Below are 26,642 nucleotides of genomic sequence, written 5' to 3' on the forward strand. Positions count from 1 at the left end.
TCTGTGACAAAAGTCATAAATAGTGCTGGAGCAATTGGACATTCCTGTGGGAGAAAAAAATATGACTCCTACCTTGCACCAGACACAAAAAAAATAAATTCTAAATAGATTGCAAATTTAAATGAGAAGAGTAATTCAATAAAGCATTTAGAGAAAAGAACAAGAGAACATCAGTCTTAGAGTAAGCAGAGATTTCTTAATCGGGACATAAAAAGTACTCAAAAAAATTTTAATAAATTGAACTATATTAAAATTAATAATTTCTGTTCATCAGAAGATATCATTAAAAGTGAAAGGCATCCACAGAATGGGAAAGAAATATGTGCAGTATATATTTCTGACAAAGAAATCATATCCACTTGTATAACAATATAATACAAGTTATTCTGTAAAGACCTTCCAAATCAATATTAAAAAGATAAACTTAATTTTTAAATGGGGAAAAAAATTTGACCCTTCACAAAAGATTTCCAAATGGCTAATAAACAAACAGGTGCTCAAATTCATTAGTTATCAGGAAAATGCAAATTAAAATTATTCATATGATGAACACACTTGCTAGAATGACTAAAATTAAAAAGGACAGAAAATACCAAGTATTGATAAAGATGAGTAACAACCACACCTCTGACACCGTCAGTACTGGCAGAAGTGTACACTGGTACAACCGCTTTGGAAAATTGTTTTAAAGTATCTACTAAAGATGAACAAATGCACACTCTTTAACCTAGGGATTCCATTCCTAGGGCTATCCCCAACAGAAATGCACAAACATGTCCACCAAAAGCTATGTACAAAATGTTTATAGCCAGCCCGGCGTGGTGGCTCACGCCTGTAATCCCAGCACTTTGGGAGGCCAAGGCAGGCGGATCACCTGAGGTCAGGAGTTCAAGGCCAGCCTGGCCAGCATAGCGAAACCCCGTCTCTGATAAAAATAGAAAAATTAGCTGGGTGTGGTGCTATGCGCCTGTAATCCCAGCTATTCAGGTGGCTGAGGTAGGAGAATCACTTGAACCCCGAAGGCAGAGGTTGCAGTGAGCCGAGATTGTGCCACTGCACTCCAGCCTGGGAGACAGAGCAAGACTCCATCACAGAAAAAAAAAAAATATATATATATATATATACACACACACACACATATATATACACACACACATACACATATACATACACATATATATACACGCATATATACATATATATATTCATAGCCAAAACCTAGAAACTACTGAAGTGCCCATCAACAGTAAAATGAAAAATAAATTGTGCTATAGTCACACAACTACTGCACTGAGAATGAATTACAACCACATACAACATGGAGAAATTTCACAAACATTGTACAAGAAACTGGACACAAAAGAGTGTATACGGTAAGATTCCATTTACATAAAGTTCAAAACTAAGCAAAAGCTAATCTATGATATTAGAAGCCAGGGCAACGTTTACCCTTGGTGGAGGAGAAAGTAACTGGAACGGAGAAAGGAATCAGTCTCTGGGATCCTAGTAAAATTGTGTGTTGTTTTTTTTTTTATTTATAATGGTAGAGATGGGGATTCACTATGTTGCCCAGGCTGACCGGTCTCAAACTCCTGGTGGATTCAGGAGTACACAGGCGTGTTTAGTATGAAATGATCTGAAGGGTACATGTATGATTACATGAACTTATCTCTATGTATTTTAGCTTCAATTATAAAAATTACAACTAAATGTGTACCAAATTCCACTAACTCAAATTCCACCAGCTCAGACTTTATATGTCCTCTTCATTCAAAGTATGACTTCCAAACTGATTCTCAATTTTCAAGATCAGTGAGTACACAAATTAGACAATTCTAAAGCAGAATTTTTTCACCTCGAACCAAGTGTGACTGAATCGTAGACAACTTAGGAGAGGGGTAAATACAAATATAAAAAAATGACATATTTTACCACAGTTATGAAAACACAGATAAACCCAATTACAATACATTGTAGAGCATCATGAAAAGATAAAAACATCAAAGTAGACTTTCCAAGGTCAAGTCCGCTTCCTGACTCCTGCCAACAGCACACATGGAACACGGGCCAAAAAAGAAGCTGCTTCCCTAAGAAGTTGCTTCCATAGCAAAATGGACTTTTGCTGAGGTTCTCACTCCCATAAATAACCAATATTCTCACTCCAAACCGTAAGATTTCGAACTCAATCCACGTGGGGGCTGGGGCAGATGAAAGAGGGATGGAAACGTGAGTCGCCAGGAGGGCAGGAGGTGTTGACCGGGACAAGGTAACCGGCCGGGTCCAAACGCGAGAGGCGGGCGGGCGGGCTCCGCGCAGCCCGGCCCTTCCCGGACCCGCCGGGCCCACCCAGGCTCTCCGGGACGCCTGCGCATCCACCTGCCTACCTGGCCTGGCGGCCGAGCGCGGGGGCGCGCACCGGCGGGGCCGCCGTCCACACCCCGAGGCGCGAGCCGCAAACCCGCCCAGAGAGGAAGCCCCTGGGGTCCCAGAGCGCGGCGCGCACCGCAGCCCTCCCCGCGGGAAGGGAAGGGCAGCACTGGGGCCGCGGGGCGGGGGCGGGGTCGGGGCTCGAACAGAGGGAGCACGAGGGGGCAGGGGAGGCAGGAGCGGAGCGGGGGGCAAGCAAAGGAAGGGAAGGGGAGGGAAAGGGAGGGAAAAGGAGGGGACGGGAGGGGAGGGAAGAGGAGGGGTGGGGAGGGAGAGCCGCAGAGGCCGGGGCCGGAGGCGCGGAGCGCAGGCCCGGAGGTGGGGGGCCCGGGGGCCCGGGGGCGGGGACGGAGGGCCCGGGCGGGCACGCGGGGCTGTCAGGGCTGCCTCGGTCCCCACGCACCGTGGACTCCCGCACTTGGCTGTGGAAGTGCTGCTCCCGCGCCGACACCTCGTCCTGCCCTTCCATCCTCCTTCATGCCCGCCGCCGCGCCGCCCGCGTCCGCGCGCTCCGCCGCACCATCGCCCGCCCGCCGCAGGGGCTCGGACAGCCGCGCCGGGGACCGGGGCCGGCACGGGCCCGCGAACCGTGTTGGAACAGGTACCGCGACCACGAAACCAGCCGCCGCCTCAGCAGCCTCAGACGAGAAGCTCTGACTGAGGGCGGGCGGGCGCCGCGCAGCCGGGGGCGGGGAGGGGGCGGGGCAGGGAGGGGAGGGGGCGGTGCAGGGACACGTCAGACGAAAGGCGCCGATACGTCAGAAAAGCGCGCCTCGCGGTCTTCCGAGCTGCTGGGCCGGGAGGGGCCGAGGGGGCGGGGCCTTGAGGTCGCGGGGCGGGGCTCCGGCCACGCCCTCAGGGGCTACCCCAGTTAAGGAGGCGCTGTTCTAGCGTCGGAAGGGGACGGGGAACGCGGCGAGGTCGCTGCGACCTCTGCCCATCTGGCCCGGCCGCAGTCTCGGGGTTTCTGTTCCTCACAGGAGCTAATTATTTATGACAGCTGCATGGTGCCCCTCCCCCAGTTACTCAGTGCTTGGCACTCAGTACCTCTTACTCAGCACTCAGTACTCAGCACTCAGTACCGCACTCAGCCTCAGAGGACCTGGGCAGAGGGAAGCAGGGAGTCTCCCGCGGAAACTCTTACTCTGCCAAAGTAGGTTGAAAGGTCGGAAATCGGTGGTTTGGGGCCGGGCTTTGGGCGGAAACCCAGCTTCTCTGGGTCTGATAAGGGTCTTGGGCTGCCCCACCTGGAAAACGCAGATAACCGAGCTCGCTAGGCCCTTGCCAAGTCCTTCCGGTAGCTCGGTCACTAGAGTCAGTTTTATGACTCTCAGTGGACCCTAAACAGCACGTAATATATGTGTTTGTCACCGCCAAATACATCAAACACAATAATTCACCCTCCATTCCCCATTATCTTTCTTTTTGTTATAAAATTTGAATTTAAGGGAATGTTTATAATTTTACCTTAGGATTTATTTGGCTACGAGGAAGTCATTTAAATTGCTAGTGGCTGTGATTTTTGTTTTTGGCATCTTTGAGAATTCTTAGGAAGTGTGAAAATCTACAAATTGCTTTCAAATGTCATTTAGGTTTTTTTTTTTTTTTTTTTTGAGACAGAGTTTCACTCTTGTCGCCCAGGCTGGAGTGCAATGGCGATCTCTGCTCACAATAACCTCTGCCTCTTGGCTTCAAGTGATTCCCCTGCCTCAGCCTCCCGAGTAGCTGGGATTACAGGCACCCGCCACCACACCCAGCTAATTTTTGTATTTTTAGTAGAGAGGGGGTTTCACCACGTTGGCCAAGCTGTTCTTGAACTCCTGACCTCAGGTGATCCGCCCACCTCGTCCTCCCAAAGTGCTGGGATTACAGGCCTGAGCCACCGCGCCCGGCCGTTATTTAGATTTTTATGAATCTAACAGTCAGTGAAGTTGGTGCAAAGTTCTTCAAAGACAAATATGTGGTAATTTAAACGTTGCCGTTTCTCTTTACAATTTTGAGTAGAGAAAATTTTTTCACAACTCAAACTTGTTATGGTGCTTGGCGAAGTTGGAGGCCCCGACGCATGGTTTCTATGAGTTCACTATAGCTGAACATTGTGGTGGTGGGAGAACTTAGAGAACCTGAGGCTTGTTCTCAGCATGTGCCCTGCTGCCACAGGCTGATTGATCATAATCCAAGAACAACTGTCAACTGGTTAAATTCAATGTTCACCTTTATTTTTTAGAATGTCTTGGAGCCCTAAAGAACCTGGATAATTTCTGGGCTAATTCTCTCCAAATCAGAGGGCAAGCAGATTAGATTTGAAAGTGTATGGCATTTAAACACAGATTCCAGAAAGTGAATGCATGTAGTGTTCCTCATCTTTTTAATGCAACACTCCAACCATCTAGACCTTTTGATTTTCTTTTATGCAATCATCCCTAGAGGTTTACCCACCGCTGGTACTTGTAACACTTAACCCAGGGTAGTAGACTTCAACAATGGCCACGTACTCACCACTCGCTATACGCTCACCCTCTGCCATCTGGCTTTGTCCTTCCTCCCAGCAAGGAATGGACTCTGCTTTCCAGCCCTGGAATCAGCCTGGCTGGGTGACCTGCTCTGGCCAGTGGGACATTGGAAAATACAAAACTATAGGAAAGTGCTTGTGCATTAGGACTTTCCGCTTCTTACAGACCCTAGGGACCCTCAATGGCCACTGGCCACTGCATCATAAGCCCCAGCCCAGCTGAAGATAGGTGACCTGGTCACCTCCATCACCCCAGCCAACACCCTCTTTTCCACATCCCTAAACGCTGTTGTAGAAGACCACATGGGCCATTGTAACGGTTTTGGCTTTTATTCTGGGAGAGGTTAGGAGCCACTGTGGGTTATTGACAGGTGTGATGTGATCTGACTGCTGCTCAGGGCCTGGACAGCAAATGAGGAAGATTTATTGCAGAAATTCAGAGCCTAGTGACCTGGACCAGGGTGGAGGCGGCAGACGAGGTGAGAGGCGGTCGGTTTCTGAATGCATTTTGAAAGGAGGGTTTCCTATCACATGGGGATGTGGTCAGAAAAAGAGAAAGACAGGGAGAGCTCCAAGGCATCTGCCTTAGCAGCCAGAAGGACAGTTGCATCACCAAAGAGGGGGAAGGCTGCAGTTAGAACAAGTTTTGGAGAAAAGACACACAGTTCTTAAAATGTGATGATGACACCTCCTGGCCACCAAAATATGCTGTGTGGATATGAAGTTTCATTTCATATCAGAAGAATATGGCTGGCAATAAACATTTAAAAATATGTTTCATCTCAACAATACCCAGGACATGCAAACTGAAACCTAAATGAAGTACCTTTTCACTTTCATTGGGTGGTCAAAATTCTTTTAATTTGACAATATTGAATGTCACAAGAATGTGGAACAGTAGAAATTCTGTGCCACTGGAGGTCGTGTGAACCAATATAATATCTCTGTAAATAATTTGGCATTATCCAGTAAAGCTGAAGATAAGCAACGAGCCGTTGCACTCCTACCCATATATCCTAGAAAAGCTCTTGAGCATGTACACCAAGAGATGTGAATGAGAATCCCCACAGCTGTGCCACTTGAACTAGCAGAAGTCTACAAATAGCCCAGCTGTCTATCCACGGTGGGATGGGTAAATAAACTGATATGTTCATGGGACAGAATGCGATTCTGAAAAATTAGTGAACAATAGCTGCAAGCAGCAATACAGATGAATCTCTAAAACAAAGTGTTGACCAAAAGAAAGTACCAGAAGAAGACACACAGTGACTCCATTTAGGTAAAGTTCAAAACCACACAAAACAATATACTATTGTATTATTCCATTCTCACACTACTACAAAGATACTACCCAAGACTGGGTAATTTATAAACAAAGGAAGTTTAATTGACTCACAGTTCCACATGGCTTGAGAGGCCTCAGGAAGCTTACAATCATGGCAGAAGGGGAAGCAGGCATGTTTTACATGGTGGCAGGGGAGGCGGGAGAGGGTGGGGGGGGAAGTGAGGAAGTGGGGAAGAGGGTCAGGGAGGGGGGAAAAGAGGAGGGAAGAGGAGATGGAGGGAGAAAAGAAGAAGAGAAAGGGGGAGAAAGAGCGAGAAGGAGGAACTATCAAACACTTATAAAACCATCAGATCTCATGAGAACTCAGTACCATGAGAACAGCATGTGGCAAACTACCCCCATGATCCAATCACCTTCCTCCCTCGACATATGGGGATTACAGACCCCCTGTTTGGTGTTTAGGCTAACATGCTCCATTTAGCAAGGGGTCAAGTTGCGGTAGAGAACCCACGGTTTAGGCTACCAGGAAGTGGTAAACCCTCCACACGTGGTGACTACAATTAGAGATGAGATTTGGGTGCAGACACAGAACGAAACCATATCAACTATTTGGGGATACAACCATGCAGTAGAACTATAAAGGAAAGCCAAGGAATGATAAAACTCTAAGAGAGAGGTCAGAAGAGGGATTGGTGAGAGGCGTTCAAGGGCCACAAAGAGAATGATAATGCTCTATTTCTTAAACCAGAATGGAGGAGATCCACAACCCTATCTTGTATTGTTATTCTTTATACCTATGCATTATCTGTCATGCATAAACAGCATCTATTTAAAATTTAATAAAGTAACTGTTTCAAGAAGCACCACTTCCCGGTAGCCTAAACCATGGGTTCTCTACCTCAACTTAACCCCTCACTAAATGGAGCATGTTAGCCTAAACACTAAGCAAGGAATCTGTAAACCAGGTGCCAGTTCTGTGGTAAATTGCTGTGTGACCTTCCAGGTCTCTGTTCAATTAACAATGCCTGAGGTTCCTTCCAGCACTAATATTGTGTTTGTTATCTTAAAAATTAACTTGGAGCCAGGTGTGGTGGCTCACTAATGTAATCCCAGCACTTTGGGAGGTCGAGGTGGACAGATCACGAGGTCAAGAGATTGAAACCATCCTGGCCAACATGGTGAAACCCCATCTCTACAAAAATACAAAAATTAGCCTGGCATGGTGGCACATGCCTGTAGTCCCAGCTACTGGGGAGGCTGAGGCAGGAGAATCGCTTGAACCCGGGAGGCAGAGGTTGCAGTGAGCCGAGATCGCGCTACTGCGCTCCAGCCTGGCAACAGAGCGAGATTCCATCTCAAAAAAAATAAGTAAATAACTTGGAAACTTTCCATGCAAACCCACGTTTCTGTTGGCATTTGTATGGGTTAGAGGGGAGGAGGCGATCATGAGCCATCAGTTGCTTAGCGCCAAACCTGAGAGTCATCCTGAATTCCACACTTTCTCTAACAATGCACACCCCATCCATCAGCAAGTATTTTTTATTCTACCACTAAAATATGTCTGGAATTCAGCCACTCCTCCACACCGCCTTTGCCACTCTCCCGTTCCAACTGGCCTCATCCCTCAGTGGCCTCTGGGCTGGTCTCCCTGCATCTACTCTTCCCAAGCCCTCACCATCTTCTCCCTCCCATCATCCATCCCGTGCGATAAGTATGTAAATTAGTTGTGTTCCCCAACCCCAAGGCTTCCCATATCACTTGCACTCAAACTCTGACCCCTAACCAAGACCTGCAGAGACCATAGGACCAGCCTCTGCCCACCTCCCCAATCTTGTCTTCTGCTGTGCCCCCCACTGCCTTTGTACTGTGCCCTCTGCCCAGGATGCTCTCCCCAGAATCACAGCCGCCTCCCTCTCCTTACTCACAGTGTAAAGATTAATACTATAGAGAGGGCATTTTAGATCCTGAGCTGAGGTAGCACCTGAACCCAGCCCAGCTATGCCGGCTCACTTCACCTTGCATTGTCTTCAAGACAGGACCATAGAAGTTATTAACACATAGGGGCCGGGCGCGGCGGCTCACACCTGTCATCCCAGCACTTTAGGAGGCCGAGACAGGCGGATCACAAGGTCAGGAGATCGAGACCATCCTGGCTAACATGGTGAAACCCCATCTCTAATAAAAATACAAAAAAATTAGCCAGGCGTAGTGGCAGGTGCCTGTAGTCCCAGCTACTCGGGAGGCTGAGGCAGGAGAATGGTGTGAACCCAGAAGGTGGAGCTTGCAGTGAACCGAGATCGCGCCACTGCACTCCAGCCTGGGTGACAGAGCAAGACTCCATCTCAAAAAAAAAAAAAAAAAAAAGTTCTTAACACATAGGTGTGTTTTTTGTCTGCCCTAGTCATGGCAAAGACTTTATCCTGTTCACTATTTTTCCAACACCAAGCACAGTGCCTGGCACATGATAAGAGGTTGTAAGCCTTTGCTGAATAAAGAGTCATACATGTAAATGGGGGGGCAGTAGTGGGGAGCTAGCTTTTGTGGAATAACTACTGTATTCCAGGCACTTCCCATGCATTATTTAATTTAACCATCACAGTAGCCCAGTGAAGTAGGTGCTGTGGGCTCCATATTACCATTGAAGACATTGAGGCTCAGAGAGATTAAGCAACCTGACCTGGTTTACACATCAAGATTTGAACCTAGATTCCTTGACTTATTAACACCTGCTTTTCTCACAGTTCCATTGCTCTCTTCCATGCAATAAAACAAAAACAATTGCATCACCATGCATGACACATAGTAAAACATCCAGGTCCCTCTGTTGGAGATTCTGCCCTGACAACCCACCGCCCTTCCCCACTGAATTCTTCTGTAGTCCTGAGTGTGCTTGAGTATGTGCTTGAGTGGAGTATGCAACCAAGCATACAAATGAGTCCAAGCTCACTCTCTTCCCCTCAAGTTTCAGGAATGGTGCATTAAGGCTCTCCAGAGGAATAGGACTAATTAGGGGGTGGAGGTGTAGAAAGAGAGGGTGGAGAAAGATGTATTGTGAGGAATTGGCCCACATGATTCTGGAGGCTGAGAAGTCCTAAGATTTGCAGATGGCAAGCTGGAGACCAAAGTATAAGTTCTAATTCGAAAGCCAGCAGGCTCGAGATCCAAGAGCTGATAGTTGAGTCTGAGGCCAAAGGCAAGAAAAGAACAATGTGTCAGCTCAAGCAGGAGGAGCTCCCCCTACTCAGGGGAGGGTCAGTCTCTTTGTTCTGCTGAGGACTTCAGCCGATTCGGTCATGCCCACCCACATTGGAAGGGCCAGCTGCTTTACTCAGGCCACCAATTCAAACATTAATCTCCTCCAGAAGCACCCTCACAGACACACCCAGAATATTGTTTGACCAGCTATCTGGGCATCCCATAGCCTAGTGAAGCTGACACATAACATTAACCATCACAAGTAGGGACCCCTGTTTTCATTCTCTTCTTAATAGGCTTGGGGAGAAGTTGGCCTCTCATGCTTCTAACTCATCAGCTGTTACTTGTGGGAGCTACTACCTACTCAATATCGCTCAGGGCACTGCATTACGCCTTCCAGGCAATTATACAAGGTACTGCTTGAGCTTAAGCAAACTGAGAGAAGATTTAGCACACTTTCTAAAGGTAATATCATAAACAGACATTGATTCCAATCATTTTGTTTATTTTGAGATGGAGTCTTTCTGTGTCACCCAGGCTGGAGTACAGTGGCGCGATCTCGTCTCACTGCAACCTCCACCTCCCGGGTTCAAGCGATTCCCCTGCCTCAACCTCCCAAGTAGTTAGGATTACAGGCATGTGCCACCATGCCCAGCTCATTTTTGTATTTTTAGTAGAGACGGAGTTTCACCATGTTGGCCAGGCTGGTCTTGAACTCCTGACATCAGGTGATCCACCTGCCTCAGCCTCCCAAAGTGCTGGGATTACAGGCGTGAGTCATCATGTCCAGCCTTGATTCCAGTCATTTTTATTGGCTCATCATACATCATCTTCAGTCATACATCATCTTCCTAAGCTTTACTTATCTATCTTGACTCTTTTTCTTCCAACTTCAACACACACAATTTAGGAGGGAAATGAGCCAAAATGGGGCAAGGCGAGGGAGGGAACAAATGGTCAACTGAACCTCTTTGTGCCACAGAGGGGCAAGAATGTCTATGGAGCAGTCAGGAATCACACATGTGTGAAGCCTAAAGGACCCTGGGGATCTCCTAGCCCTATTGCAACTAAGTCCCAGAGAAATTTAGGGACTTTCCTAAAGAGACACACGTTAGTGACCAGGGTAACCCAGACTTGCTGACTTCCAGCCCATCATTCTTCCCCTTGTTCCCCATTCCCACTAGAGGAGAACTTAGTGCCTTCCCAGCTTCTGAACCCACTCCTTCCCCTGGGTCCCCTCACCATCCTGGCCTCACTCTCCACTGCAGACTCATCCACACAGGGTCACAACTGCACTTTGTTGGAAGGAAACGGGTTGAAATACAAATTCCATGTGTTACACTCCAGCCTAGTGTCATGCCAGCTTTCATTTCTCAAACATTTTTGTTTTACCACCATTTTTAAGGCCATTCTGCCTTTCAAGCTTTTATCTTTTAGTTAAAATAACAAATATTTCTGGGCACTTAGTATTTGCCAGGCACTGTTCTTTTTTTTAATTTTTAAAAAATATTTTGTGTAGAGATAGAGTTTTGCCATGTTGCCCAGGCTGGTCTTGAATTCCTGGACTCAAGCAGTCCTCTTGCCTCAGCCCCCGAAAGCGCTGGGATTACAGGCGTGAGCCACTGCACCTGGCCTGTTTTTTTTTCTTTTCTTTTCTTTTTTTTTTTTTTTGAGACAAAGTCTTGTTCTATTGCCCAAGCTGAAGTGCACTGGTAGAGACAGGGTTTCACCATATTGGCCAGGCTGGTCTTGAACTCCTGACCTCAAATGATCTGCCCACCTCAGCCTCCCAAAGTTCTGGGATTACAGGCGTGAGCCACCGTGCCCAGCCTTAAGTTATATTTTTAAAAGGTAATAAATGCTCCGACTGCATCATGTCCTGCTTGTGTTATTATACTTTACTCTTGAGGCCACGTTCGTCAGCTGTATAATGGTGTGCTCCTCCACACTCAATATCGGAACATCTGGTAGCTAGAACTGGCCACAGTGGAGTATTTACAGCACAGAAATCAGTCAATGATACAAATCAGGGCCCTCTTCCCCTCCTTGAAGAGCTGGTTGTTAAATAATTACAGCGCACCATGGGAGCCAGCAACCATTTTAGAAAGAGCCTCAAATGAAGATGTTGCACACCGTGGGCTAATATTGAACAACCAGATGATAAAAGGTGGAAATTGAGGAGACTGGACAAGACTCTCACCTGGTGATTGGTCATCCCATGTGTCTGCAGAGGCGAATCAAGGGGATTACTAAAGGGAAAACAGGAATTTTTCTCAGGAAAACAGTTCTAAATTCATGAAAATACAATTAAGTTCAGAAACATCCCTTACTTTTACACCAATCAGAAGTTCTTCTAGTCATACACACGTTTGTCGATTTCTGAAAGGGGTGTGATGTGGTTTGGCTGTGTCCCCACCCCAATCTCATCTTGAATTATAGCTCCCGTTATTCTCATGTGTTGTGGGAGGGACTCGGTGGGGGATAATTGAATCATGAGGGGGGTCCCCCATACAGTTCTCGTGGTAGTGAATAAGTCTCAGAAGATCGGATGGTTTTATAAGGGGTTTCCACCACTGCACTCCAGCCTGGATGACAAAGCGAGAATGTCTCAATAAATAATAAATGACAGAACCTACAAAGTGCAGTGACACTGTAAAAGTTGGCCGTTAGTAATAGTATCAACGTCATCATCACCATTATTGTTATCATCTAAAAACCAAGATCTAAGCATGGATTATGCTAATATTTACAAATTGGGTTATATATGTATGCGATACTTAAACTTTTTTTTTTTTTTTGAGATAGAGTCTCACTCTGTCGCCAGGCTGGAGTGCAGTGGCACGATCTCGGCTCACTGCAACCTCCGCCTCCTAGGTTCAAGTGATTCTCCTGCCTCAGCCTCCTGAGTAGCTGGGACCAGAGGCGCCTGCCAGCATGCCCAGCTAATTTTTTTTTTTTTTTTTTTTTGTATTTTTAGTAGAGACAGGGTTTCACCATGTTGGCCAGGATGGTCTCGATCTCTTGACCTCATGATCTGCTGGCCTCGGCCTCCCAAAGTGCTGGGATAACAGGTGTGAGCCAGATGATAAAAGGCTCACACCTGGGCACATCACACCGTGCCCAGCCCAATATTTCTAAGGAATTCATGAGAAACTTGTAACTTTTATGCAGGGGTTGAAAGACTAAAAGGATACTTAAAATGGAAGAGAGGACCTTTACTTTGCAAAGAAATTCTGTGGCTGTCCTATCCATGAATCAAGATTTACAAGAACTAATCAGAGGAAATGGGTAGACACAAAACTGGAATTAGCTTGAGGAGAATTACAGGGTATCATGGGGGAATTTAAGTCCACACATGAAAATAATACCACCCTCCTGAATCTTTCAACGTTTTTCAATCTATCACCACTTCAACCTTCGGTGTCAGTCTCTGATTTTTTTTTTTTTTTTTTTTTGAGACGGAGTCTCACTGTGTCGCCAGGCTGGAGTGCAGTGGCGCGATCTCGGCTCATGGCAACCTCTGCCTCCTGGTTCACACCATTCTCCTGCCTCAGCCTCCTGCGTAGCTGGGACTACAGGCACCTGCCACCTGCCCAGCTAATTTTTTGTATTTTTAGTAGAGATGGGGTTTCACCATGTTAGCCAGGATGGTCTCGATCTCTTGACCTCGTGATCCGCCCGCCTCGGCCTCCCAAAGTGCTGGGATTACAGGCATGAGCCACCGCGCCCAGCCCAGTCTCTGATTTTAACAAGATTTTATCTTAGGACTAATGGTACAAATTTCACCCATCCCTAACTAACTCTCATTGAAATATAGAGAAATAGATGATCAAGACTCTGCTAGCAGGAGAAAAAGAGAGAAAAGAGAGATGAACAAGCCTTGTGTGACCAGAAGCTCATCAACCTTGTGTGCTGTTGGCTTACTTTAACATTTACAGCAGATGATAGACCCCTGAATTGTGTTCAGATCACACAATAAGGTATCAAATGACTTCACGAAAGCAAGACGGCACTGAACCCCAAGGTAAGAGATTGTACGGACATCATTTAAAGGTTTGTGTCCCCCCTTAAAGGTTTGTGTCCCCCTTTGGTAGTCCAGACATGAAAACGTCTTATCTGGGTGTGGCTCAGATACCACTCTGGAGTAGGCTAACTTTGTAACTCGAGCGCACAGAATGGCAGGAAGCAAAGCAACAGTCGGAGGAACAACCTGGGCCAACATGGCACGAGATCAAAGAGGAGAACAGGACGTGCTGAGCCCAGAGGGGGTGAGTCAGAGAGAGAAGAGGATGTTTTCGTGTGGTCACTGCAGACATAGGTTTTGTTGTGAGCACTAGATGGTCTGAAAAGCCCCCATCCTAATTCTAGGTCTGCAAGCCAAGAAGATGGAGCAGGTTCTCATGGGGCTCTGTCTCCAAAGACCTTGTGTGAGCTTGGTAATGACAGGCCCAAAGCCAACATTTAGATAGTGCTGCTCCAGGAAAGGGAATTAAGGGCTTTAAAAATGGATGCTGAATCGCTTGAACCCGGGAGGCAGAGTTTGCAGTGAGCCAAAGTCACACCATTGCACTCCGGCCTGGGCAACAAGAGCAAAACTCCGTCTGAAAAAAAAAAAGCGGATGCTGAGGCCAGGCTCACTGCAACCTCTGCCACCCAGGTTCAAATGATTCTCCTGCCTCAGCCTCCCAAGTAGCTGGGATTACAGACGCCTGCCCCCACGCCTGACTAATTTTCTTGTAGTTTTAGTAGAGACAGGGTTTCACCATGTTGGTCAGGCTGGTCTTGAACTCCTGACCTCAGGTGATCCACCCACGCCAGCCTCCCAAAGTGCTGGGATTACAGGTATGAGCCACCACACCCAGCCTTAGGCATGGTGGCTCATGGTAGCTCATTCCTGTAATCCCAGCACTTTGGAAGGCCAAGGCAGGAGGATCACTTGAGGCTAGGAGTTCCAGGCCAGCCTGGGCAACATAATGAGACCCTATCTCTACAACATAAAAATTAAAAAAAAAAAAAAAATTAGCTGGGTGTGGTGGCACATGCCTGTAGTCCCAGCCATTCAGGAAGCTGAGGCTGGAGGTTGACTTGAGCCCAGCAGTTCAATACCACAGTGAGCTGTGAGTGTGCCACTGCACTCCAGCGTAGGCGACAGAGCCAAACCGTATCTCTAAAAAAACAAACAGAAAATGGATGCTGAACTTACACTTTTTTACACTAGCTCTTATTTTTATTTTTATTTATTTGTTTATTTTATTTTATTTATTTATTTTTTTGAGATGGAGTTTCACTCTTGTTGCCCAGGCTGGAGTGCAATGGTACGATCTCAGCTCACTGCAACATCCGCCTCCCAGGTTCAAGCGATTCTCCTGCCTCTGAGTAGCTGGGATAACAGGCACCTGCCACCACGCCCAGCTGATTTTTTGTATTTTTAGTAGAGATGGGGTTTTACCATGTTGGCCAGTCTGGTCTGGAACTCCTGACCTCAGGTGATCTGCCCGCCTCGGCCTCCCAAAGTGCTGGGATTACAGGCGTGAGCCACCACGCCCCACCTATTTCTATTTTTTTTTTTTTTTTTTTTTTTTTTGAGACAGGGTCTCACTCTGTCACTCAGGCTGGAAGGTAGTGGTGCAATCTCGGGTGCCTGCAACCTCTGCCTCCAGATTCAAGTGATTCTGCCACCTGAGCCTCCCAAATAGCTGGGATTACAGGCATGTGCCACCACACCCAGCTAATTTTTTGTATTTTTACTATAGATGGGGTTTCACCATGTTGGCCGAGCTAGTCTCGAATTCCTGACCTCAAGTAATCTGCCTGCCTCAGCCTCCCAAAGTGCTGGGATTGCAGGCGTAAGCCACCGCACCTGGCCACTACACTAACTTTTAAATATACTTTCTAGAGGGGAAATGATGGAAACAATGAGGAAGGCACACTTAAGAAGTTAGTCTTTCTCCCTTCAGTCTCAGTTCTATTTTCTAGATGCAACCAGGACTAAGGGTTTCTAGCCATTCTTCCAGAATTTTCTACACATATATAAGCATTTTTAAAAGTACACAATTGAGATCTGTTTTGCCACTTACATTTTTACTTAATAATATATCTTGGCTGTCTGACCATATCATTATGTACAGGTCCATTCCATTCCTTTGCTTCTTGGTTAGTAGTCCCCTGACTAGTATGTGCTGCATTTACTGAACCAATCTTCTGTGAGCGGGCGTTCAGATTATTTACAGTTTTGTTCTGCTTTGCAGCTCTCTTCTAACAATGCTGTCACGTATATCCTTGCACGTATTTCCTTGCATATTTGTACAGTTTTAGGGGTTGGGGGCAGGCCCCTGGTATGAGGTGGAAGCAGCCAGATCTTTTGGATAAGGCTCCACTGTGCCCAGGCCATGGCATGGCAGCAGCCCAGGGTTATCAGAGGATTCCAAGAGCTACCTGCTAGGGACAGAGTCAGAGCTGGTGGTGAAAGGAGTGGGTGGTATTTTCTGTCTCATGTGACACCGGGCCAGGTGGGGAGAGGCAGTGTCTGTAAAGACCTCAGGAAATTCACCCAGGAGAACACAGGCTTCATCCAGGCCTCCCCTGTGACTGCAAGCCCAGAACCAAGCCCTAGAACAGCCCAGTGCACTGAGGGTAAATGCAGCACCCTTGGGCGGGGTGGGGCCAGCTGGGAGTCTTCCACAGCCCTGGGCACTTTGGAAAACACTCAGTGGTACCTCCTGAGAGCCCAGGCCCTTTGCTGGGTGGCCCAGGGGTTCCAGGCCTGAGCACCCCACCCAGAAATGAGCAGACAGAGGCAAAGGCAGCTGTCCAGGCTGGGAGTGAATCCACTGAGTGTCTCCCTTGTCCTCAGGCCAGAGTTTCCTGGTTACTCCCACATGTTTATTTTTCCAGATGAATTTTGTATCATCTGTCATTATCTTACCCACTCCTCCCCCTACATCCTCTTGGTATTTGATTGGAAGTGAATTAGGGAGAATTCACATTTTTACAACACTTGAGTCTTCATAGCCAAAACAAGGAATGTTTTTATTTAAGTGAACTGACATCTGTTTTTATTTATTATTATTATTATTACGACAGTGTCTCTCTCTGTCGCCCAGGCTGCACTGCAGCGGTGCAACCTCACTGCAGCCCTGATCTCCTGGGCTCAAGCGATCCTGCCATCTCAGCTTCCCAAGCAGGTGAGACTACAGGTGAATGCCACCAAGCCTGGCTAGTTTTTTTTCATTTTTATTTTTATAGAGACAAGGTCTTCCCATTTTGTCCAGGCTGGTCTCGAAGACCTGGCTTCAAGTGATCTTCCTGCCTCAACCTCCCAAAGTGTTGGGATTACAGGCATGGACCACTACACCCTGTGACTTATTTATTTATTTATTTATTTATTTATTTATTTATTTATTTGAGACAGAGTCTCACTCTCTCTCCCAGGCTGCAGTGCAGTGGCATGATCTTGGCTCACTGCAACCTCCACCTCCTGGTGGTTCAAGCCATTCTCCCACCTCAGCCTCCCGAGTAGCTGGGATTACAGGTGCCCGCCACCATGCCAGGCTAATTTTTGTATTTTTAGTAGAGATGGGGTTTCACCATGTTGACCAGGCTGGTCTCAAATTCCTGACCTCAAGTGATCTGCCCACCTCGGCCTCCCAAAGTGTTGGGATTACAGGTGTGAGCCACCACACCCGGCCAACATCTTTTTTTAATCAGCTCTTGGCTCTTGGGTTATAAGCCAAGATAGTGGACAAAAGTATTTGAAGAGTTTCTCTAGGAACTCTTTCTCCCTTTCTCCACAATCTTCCCTACTAATGGCACGTCACGCCTGCGGGGGCAACTTTGCCTCCTACACACCACCTGGGCTCACTGTCACAGCAAAGGGCAGCCATAAAAGAACCAGGTCCTGGCTCTTGGCCATATCCTCCCAGGAACGAAGCAGGTGCCTCTGCCAAGCATTACTTAAGGAGGTGGAAGGGCTCATTTAGGCAACTTGTAAACCTTGACAGAAGCATCTTGGCCACCTTTATGCACTCTTACACTGCGGCATCCCAAACATCCTGCTGCTAATGTTCCTGTTTTACAGCATTTTAAAACCAATTTTCGAGTGACTGTCATAAAATCACTCTATACAGGAAGTCAGTTCCATAATCTCCATGACATAAACTTTAAAAGCAAGATGTAAAATGCTGTTGGGATGCTCTGACATGCTTTTATACTGCACTCATTTGTAAATTTATTAGCAAATCATTAGGATATAAAAATCCACATCCGGAAACTGCTTACCAATTGTAGTAGGAGACATGGTTAGGTTTTGTGACCTGGCAGGATGCAGAAAAATCATTCGGTCTGTGCATGGCTTGCTAATTTCCTAAGAGTTTGCTTTCTGGGAAGGTTTCCATGACAAACACAAACAAACCATTAGCCTGAGAACCTCATGTTGCTTTGTGGTTTAATATGCTGTATGACACAATAAGAAGTTCCTATCCTTGCCTCTCTTTTTATGCATTTGGCTTGTCTTCCTAAGCATAGCATGATTCTCTAAGGGCAGAAACCATGCACTATGATTTCTTTTTATTTTTTATTTATTTATTTATTTTTTTTGAGATGAAGTCTCACTCTGTCACCCAGGCTGGAGTGCAATGGCACAACCTGCAACCTTCGCCTCCCGGGTTCAAGCGATTCTCCTGCCTCAGCCTCCAAGTAGCTGGGATTACAGGCACCTGCCACCACGCCCAGCTAATTTTTGTATTTTTGGTAGAGATGGGGTTTCACCATGTTGGTCAGGCTGGTCTTGAACTCCTGACCTCGTGATCCACCCGCCTCAGCCTCCCAAAGTGCTGGGATTGCAGGTGTGAGCCACTGTGCCCAGCCTGCACTGTGATTCTTCTATGCAGCTCCAAACATACTTCTCTCAGTGGTTCTCAGGAAATACTTTTTGCAGACAATGACTGTGAGTCCACAGTAACAGATTCATAGAAATGGCTTATGTAGGCCAGGCACGGTGGCTCATGCCTGTAATCCCAGCAATTTGGGAAGCCGAGGGGGGCTGATCACCTGAGGTCAGGAGTTCGGGACCAGCCTAGCCAACATGGTGAAACCCCATCTGTACTAAAAATACAAATTAGCCAGGCATGGTGGCCTGCGCCTGTAATCCCAGTTACTTGGGAGGCTGAGGCAGGAGAACCGCTTGAACCCAAGAGGCAGAGGTTGTAGTGAGCTGAGATGGCGCCACTGCACTCCAGCCTGGGTGACAGAGCAAGACTCCGTGTCATAAATAAATAAATAAATAAATAAATAAATAAATAATAGACTTCAATGCAAGAACCACGCACAGGCGTGCTTGCTTGCTTTGCCAACAGCATTTGTCTGATGTGAGCAGTATGTGTCTGGGCTTGCAGTGTTAAAAAACAACAACAACAACAACAACAAAAAAAAACAAAAAACACCACACACACATGAACAGTAGTTAGGGGTCTCTCTCCCGGGGACAAGGGCTGGAGTTCCGTGCTGCCCTCCACCTGTCCTCATAGTTACTCTGCCTGCTAGAGGGAAGGTGCTCCTATGCGTTCCTGGGAAGTCGCTGCAATGCAGCCTGAGCGCCAGCGGGGCTAGGGGGCGCTGAGGCCACACGGAACGCCGGCGACTCACTGCGCCAGGCCCGGCCACCGTGCAGAACGCGCGCGGGTCACACACGCCACCGTGCGGAACGCGCGCGGGTCACACACCGCACCGTACGGAACGCACGCGGGTCACGATTCGTTCTCCCCTGCTCCTGGGGCCTCGGAGCCATCTCTTTTCTTGAAAGGCCTCCAGGTCTTGAGTGCTATCATGAATTAGAGTATGGGATATTTTGGACCAGAGGTGATGTTATTCATTCTACTTTACACTTAGTTTTTCTTTCTTTTTCTTTACATTAGTTTTTCTTTAACCCTGGGCTTATTTAGACTTGAAAGGATCTCAAGACTATGTCGTTCAATGTCATCGATGACAGTATTACAAGTGAGAAACTGAGGCTCCTGGGCCCTCCTCAGTGCTTCACAGCATCTCTCGAGGTGAACAAAGCATAACAAAGTGCAGTCCTCTGGGGGATGAGCCTTAAAATGAGAATTTACCCCAATTTATTATCACCTCCCAAACTGGACCTAAAAAATTTATCACTAATCTTGTTTGACTTTTATGTGGTATTCTACAGCCCACAAAGTACATGTTGTCCACTATTTAAATTCACAATAACTCAACAAGATAAGCAGGGATTATCATTTCTAACAGAGGAGGAAACTGAAATACAATAAGGTTAAATAACACACCCAAGGTTTCACAGCCAATAAATGGCAGAGCCAGCTCTAAACTTCAGATCTCTGCTTTCTGCCCAGAGGTCTCTTTTCTACTCTGTGTAGCCACTCCAGTACAGAGAGAGAGAGAGAGAGAAAGTTATAGATACGGATACAGATAGGGATGCAGTTAGAGATAGATAGAGATAGAGATAGAGATAGAGATAGAGATAGAGATAGATGTAAACACATAATTATAATTATAGATATGGGGCAGAGTGCAGTGGCTCATGGCTATAATCCCAGCACTTTGGGAGGCTGAGATGGGAGGCCAGGAGTTCAAGACCAGTCTGGGCAACAGAGTAAGACCTCATCTCTACAAAAAAAAAAATTATAGACATGGATATAGATATTATAGATATAAGTTTATTACTGTGGTTATGGATATAGATGCATAGTTATAGATAGATGAGATATAGATGTAGAAACAGAGACATATAGAGATAAATATCCAGTACCCCTTTGAGTTAGCCAAATTAAAACTCTAATATGCAGCTAGAAAGCATCTGTCCACACATTCTGGCTCCTGGTTGTCCCCTTGAGCCCCAGAAGGTCTTGTTTAAGGGAGATGATTGTTCAATCATAGAAATGATCTCTGCAATGCTGGGGAGTTCCGTGATTGCTGGTTCCTAGACTGAAATGGTTGATAAAACTTCCCTTTCTCTTGTTCATCAAAATCAGCTTTTTATATAACTAGGAAGTCTGGGAGCTTCCTGGGACAGTCTGGAATATTAATGTATAGACAGTCTTGCTTTGTCTTTATATACATGAAGATAAAAGGTAAAACTCAAAAAAATTAATGCTAAAAATGTTTCTTATGTCTTTTACTATTATAAAATTAAATTATAATTTAGGAGCTCCTATACATTTCTAACTGTGGTAGATTTTAAGGTAATTATGTATCTCTTCAGTAATGTATTTGCAATCAACTTATTGCATAAAAGGCTTGCTTGTGAATTCAAGATTATTTGTAGATTTATAGCCCTTTCAAGTGAAAAGGGGGTTTTTCAGAAGTACTTCCGATTTCCAATGTCTGGTGAATCTTCCATTTGCCATCAATAATGCCACCTACAGAAATCCTCTTTCATATAAATCCAGCCTGACATTCCTATAATGCACACCACCAATGATTGCTCTGAGGGTGAGAAGTAATATCTGTGTGAATTATATTAGGCCAGCCTGTGGAAAAACATTCATCCCACAATTTATGAATTCAGAATGCTCCTAGAACATGTTTTGGTATTCTAAATAGAGGGAAGTTTTATTGTTATTATTATTATTATTACATGGCTGTCTTAATAAATGTTTATTGCAGGCACTGTGAAAACTGCTGATTTGAAAAAAGTATTTTTGTTATCATTTTTTTGGTCTGCCTCTAATGTTTACTATTCACATTATTAAAATTGTATGGCTGTATTATCTGTCAAAGGTTTTGTGTGTTGTTTTTTCAATGTAAAGACTATGTTAATGGCATCCATTGTGACCTCAGAATTTGGCTTAATCTATAATCATGCTGAGCACCTCGATGTCAGTGTACCTCTTGGCCACTGCTTGACTTCAGTCTGTTAAGGAAGATTTGGAGAGGATCTGAGTAGGTGGCAGAGATCCAGTTAAAGGTATTACATTATAATGTTATGTTGAATTGTGTGACTTTATGTTGTGTTATGTTAGTGTGTTATGTTACATTGCTTTGGGGTTTTTGTTGTTGTTGTTTTGGTTTTTTGGTTTTTTTTTTTTTTTTTTTTTGAGATGGAGTTTCGCTCTGTTGCCCAGGCTGAAGTGCAGTGGCACAATCTTGGCTCACTGCAACCTCCGCATCCCAGGTTTCAGCGATTCTCCTACCTCAGCCTCCCAAGTAGCTGGGATTACAGGCATGCACTACCATGCCCAGCTAATTTTTTTTTATTCAGTAAAGGCAGAGTTTCACCATGTTAGTCAGGCTGGTCTCGAAATCCTGACCTCAAATGATCCACCTGCCTCAGCCTCCCAATGTACTGAGATTACAGGCGTGAGCCACGGGGCCCAGCCCTGTTACATTGTTATATTATTTATATTGTATTGCCTAAGACCACAAAGCTATAGTTGCAATACAGGCAAATAACAATTTTGTCAGAATTATGCTGTAGATAATTAAGGATGGAGTAAGTATTCAGGTTAAATGATACATTTTGTTTACAGTGTCTAAATTCACTGGATATTTACCATTCTCTCACTTTCTATCCTAATCATTAAAATGTAAAGGGGGGGTTGTTTTGTTTTTGTTTTTGTTTTTGTTTTTGTTTTGAGATGGCATCTCACTCTGTTGCCCAGGCTGGAGTGCAATGGCGTGATCTTGGCTCACTGCAGCTTCCACCTCCTGGGTTCAAGTGATTCTCCTGCCTCAGCCTCCCAAGTAGCTGGGATTACAGGTGCCTGCCACCATGGCCACCTAATTTGTGTATTTTTAGTAGAGATGGGGTTTTACCAGGTTGGCCAGGCTGGTCTTGAACTCCTGACCTCAGTGATCCACCCGCCTCGGCCTCCCAAAGTGATGGGATTACAGGTGTGAGCCACCACGCTTGGCCGGGTTTTAATTTTTCATTTGGCTGTTTTACAAGTTAAAGTTTGAGACTTCAAAACTTAGCCTCCTGCTTTCAGGTAAGTGTGTGAGTGTGTGTGTGAGTGTAAGTTTGTGTGTGTATGTGTGTGTGAGTGCTTACAGACCTCAAGGAAAAGTGATTCTATTTAATACAACAAATCTTAGTAACCAGCCCTGGCATCATCAGCCTTTATTCATCCAAACATTGAAGGAGCAGATGCTCTTACTTCTCCTCTCAGGTAGTACATTTAATTCTAATAGTGATGTCTGCATAGCTTAGCTCCTGATATAAGTCTAAGAGTAGACTTTAATCTGAAATATGAATAATAGTTACCAGGAAAAGCATGCAAATAAACATGTAGCATCAACTGAGGTATCATTTCTGAAGTCACTGAGTGCATTTCTGTAGTTAGATCATTGAAAAGAAACCATGCACCATTCTATTTCTGAAAGATTTGTTTCAGAAGCATTAGAAATCCTAGCCAGTACAAATCAGATTAATTCAAGAATTAGAAGGGATAGGCTTTATTCTGAAATCATGAATGTTCTAATTAAGTTCAAATGTGGTTAATTCCTCTTAGGCATGTTACAATAATAAGTAGTGGACTTGATGTGGGGTGAATATCATTGATCCCTGTCAATAATTAAATTGGTTGGCATAATGTCTAATGTTGTAAAAACCCCAATCTTCCACTTCTGTCTCATTAGCAAAAATAAATAGGCTAGTGTTAACCACACAGACTAATACAGGCATTCAGTATTGTTCAAGGACACGCCAAAGGAGGTCCAGGGTGCTTGTTGGCCGACAGTTGTTTATTCAGCTTTGTTTTCTTCTTCCCAAAAAGAGAGTGAGAAAAAGGGGTGAGATTAGCAGCTCTCACACATTCACACTGCTGGGCGACCTGGTCACTCGCCAAGGGGCAGAGACAGGAATTGGTTCTGTACAGCGCGGGCAGGCCAGGTGACGGCAGCCATCAGTGTTATGTGGGCTCGGACCCCGGACAGGCCCACGCTCCCCTGCTTCTGTGCTTCCGGCAGAGGCAGTGCATAAACCCCACAGGTGCGCCAGACCCCTCACACTCTCCTCATTGTGTTTGCAGAGTCAAAAGGCACATTCCTCCATCGGTGAATGAATGCCCACCCATACTCGGGCATGAGAGGAGAAGCAAGTTTGTACCGTGGGCAAACAGTCACACTCGCCTGGCCTGGCCCAGTAAATTGTTCTCTCTTTGTGTACTAATTAGGGTGACTCAATATGTTTTTTGGGGGTGAAGGCATCTACATTCACTCTTGTTTTTTCCATTGGTTTTCACACACTCACTTAGCTCACCCTCACCAGGATCGGCCTGCCCTGCGTCCACCCCTACTCTAGGAGCTGAGAATACTGACACAAATAAAGCTTACATATAAGCCCTGATTCAAGAACAGTTCTTACAGATCTCAGCTATCTTATGCATATACTTTAGGAGGAGAGACAAATACAATTGGTTAATTATTAAAATATCAGGTAACTGATCAATGCTATGGAGATAATTGAAATCAGATGATGCAATCAAGTGCAGATGAGGCAGTCAGGAAAGACAAAGGGGAACTCTGAAAAGTAGAAAGAGGAAGGCAGACGTGTAAGGGACCCCAGACTGGAGGAGCACCCCAGTAGCAGGATGCCTTACAACTCCCCACCCACAGCCCAAGTGACCCAGGCCAGGTGTCTTCTGACCCACAACCTTGAACAGAAGGTGGCTCAGGTAGGCTCACTCCTCCCTCAGATCAGACAGGAGTTCTGCCAGGAGCACCAGGCAAGCCTGGCAGCACTGGCAAGGGGATTGCCAGGGAGCTCGCTGACACCAGGGCCAGGGGACCTATAGGTCCAGCCCTACAGGGCTTAGCGAGTGTTCTCCCCATGTGCGGAGACGAGAGATTGTAAGAAATAAAGACACAAGACAAAGAGATAAAGAGAAAACAGCTGGGCCCGGGGAACCACTACCACCAAGACGTGGAGACCGGTAGTGGCCCCGAATGGCTGGGCGCGCTGATATTTATTGCATACAAGACAAGGGGGCAGGGTAAGGAGGGTGAGTCGCCCAAGTGATTGATAAGGCCAGGCAAGTCACGTGATCATGGGACAGGGGGCCCTTCCCTTTTAGGTAGCCGAAGCAGAGAGGGAAGGCAGCATACGTCAGCGTTTTCTTCTATGCACTTACAAGAAAGATCAAAGACTTTAAGACTTTCACTATTTCTTCTACCGCTATCTACTACAAACTTCAAAGAGGAACCAGGAGTACGAAAGGAACATGAAAGTGGACAAGGAGCGTGACCATTGAATCACAGCAGCACAGGGAGGGGTTTAGGCCTCTGGATGACTGCGGGCAGGCCTGGATAATATCCAGCCTCTCACAAGAAGCTGGTGGAGCAGAGTGTTCCCTGACTCCTCCAAAGAAAGGGAGACTCCCTTTCACGTTCTGCTAAGTAACGGGTGCCTTCCCAGACACTGGCGTTACCGCTTGACCAAGAAGCCCTCAAGCGGCCCTTATGCGGGCGTGACAGAGGGCTCACCTCTTGCCTTCTAGGTCACTTCTCACAATATCCCTTCAGCACCTGACCCTATACCCACCCGCCGGTTATTTATTGGTTGTATTAGTAATACAACAAAGAGTAATAGTAAAAGCTAATGATTAATAATGTTTATACTAATGATCGATAATGTCCATGATCATCTCTATATCTAATTTGTGTTATGACTATTCTTATTCTATTTTCTTTATTATACTGAAACAGTTTGTGTCTTCAGTCTCTCGCCTCGGCACCTAGGTAATCCTTCGCCCACAGGACCACACCACCCTCCCCCAGCGAGAGGAACCAGAGCGACAGGAAAGGGAAGCCCCACACAACCAGCACTCGAGGCCCGGCCCACTGGGAGCACTGGGTGGCCTGGCCTGGGAAAGCCCCTTGTGCCCCTTGGGTGGCACCAGCAGGTACCCGTGGGAGCTCCAGCAGCACCAGACAAACCAAGCGGACCCAAAATAGCACCATGAAGGCTCTGAACATCAAATTGTCACTGGAAGCACGGCCTGCAAAAGTGGGCCATGATCCTCATACTAAACCTAAACAGGGCGACCGGCTGTAAAAAGGAAAGATTTTAAAAATAGGATGCAGAGACCTTCCTCTTCCTCATGAGTTTTCCAAATCATATTTGATTGAAACAAAAATGTTAGCACCATCTGAGACTCAGGACAATGATGTTTATGGGCGGGGAAGGTAAAGGAAGCTATGTGCAGTAAGTTCCACACCTCACTTGAAGTAGGAAAAGGCCACAGCAGGCAGGACTCACTCAGTGGCTACCAAAAGAAACCAACTCTGAGCTGTAACATGGCAAGCTAATACTACATTTTGGAAAAGCACATATATTGAAATTTGCATCATTTGTGCTATTATAAAGACCTGATGCCTGGTGGAACCGTGCTTAAAATGTGTGGGTACTTAAACGCGTGTTCTGAAAAACTCCTCCGCTGCTTCTTCCTCTGATTTAACATTAGGTAGACCTGCAAGTGCACACATTTCATCCCGTTGCGAGACTGTAGTCAGTGCCCAGTAAGTCTACATTTTACACAGGATGAGGTGATTACAAAGATGGCACCATGGATAAAAGATACTACCTGTGTTAGCAGTTGTGACTTCCTACTTTTTCTTTTCTTTTTTCTTTTTTTTTTTTTTTTTGAGGTGGAGTCTCACTCTGTTGTCTGGACTGGAGTACAATGGCATGATCTCGGCTCACTGCAACCTCTCCTTCCTGAGTTCAAGCAATTCTCCTGCCTCAGCTTCCCGAGTAGCTGGAATTCCAGGTACCTGCCACCATGCCTGGCTGATTTTCTATATTTAGTAGAGACAAAGTTTCACCATGTTGGCCAGGCTGGTCTCGAACTCCTGACCTCAGGTGATACGCCTCCCTCAGCCTCTCAAAGTGCTGGGATTACAGGCATGAGCCACCGCGCTGGCCATGACTTTTCAGATGTTATCCAATAAGCCGCTATTCTAAGGGGCAGGCACACATCCACATTCGAGTGCCGCCTCTGTTGTCTGCTCTTTATTCTAACCGTGTGCTGCCATCTGAAGAAAGAATGGATTCTGCTAAGTTGGCACCGAGAAGTGAAGATACTGCAAAAAGTGGGAGACTAGAAAAACAGGCCAGGGTCACTAACCAGAAATGGAGACTGGGGCAGCAGCCCTCCAAACGGCAGTGTGCTTAATCAACGCATAAATGCTCTAGATTAACATTCCACGACAAAGTAACATTTGACAGCAGGAGAAAGGAGATAGAAGAAA

General features: G+C 46.1%; 1 protein-coding gene and 1 long non-coding RNA gene across 10 annotated transcripts in view; one reads left to right on the forward strand and one right to left on the reverse strand.

Moving 5' to 3' along the window:
* The window catches only part of LMBR1 (limb development membrane protein 1), a 207,711-nt gene extending 204,591 nt beyond the window's left edge, over positions 1 to 3,120 (reverse strand). For 3 of the 9 annotated variants that reach the window (XM_024249610.3, XM_024249609.3, XM_054560065.2), the window contains exon 1: positions 2,831 to 3,092. Coding sequence is in view for 8 of the 9 variants with exons in the window: in XM_054560065.2 (XP_054416040.1) it covers positions 2,831 to 2,906 (76 nt within the window). In the remaining variant the exon portion in view is untranslated. Of the gene's footprint in view, positions 1 to 2,830 lie in introns of all 9 variants that reach the window. The other 6 variants (XM_054560068.2, XM_054560066.2, XM_024249608.3 and 3 more) reach the window with 5 other exon arrangements.
* A 126-nt stretch (positions 3,121 to 3,246) lies between these two features.
* LOC129060539 (uncharacterized) lies at positions 3,247 to 25,909 on the forward strand. The gene is made up of 5 exons (XR_008527357.1): positions 3,247 to 3,580; positions 5,311 to 5,418; positions 13,237 to 13,443; positions 19,331 to 21,360; positions 25,098 to 25,909. It is a non-coding gene; the product is annotated as an uncharacterized LOC129060539 (long non-coding RNA).
* The last annotated feature ends 733 nt before the right edge of the window (positions 25,910 to 26,642 follow it).

Source organism: Pongo abelii, chromosome 6 (assembly GCF_028885655.2).
Source record: "Pongo abelii isolate AG06213 chromosome 6, NHGRI_mPonAbe1-v2.0_pri, whole genome shotgun sequence".
In the NCBI taxonomy this organism is placed as follows: domain Eukaryota; kingdom Metazoa; phylum Chordata; class Mammalia; order Primates; family Hominidae; genus Pongo; species Pongo abelii.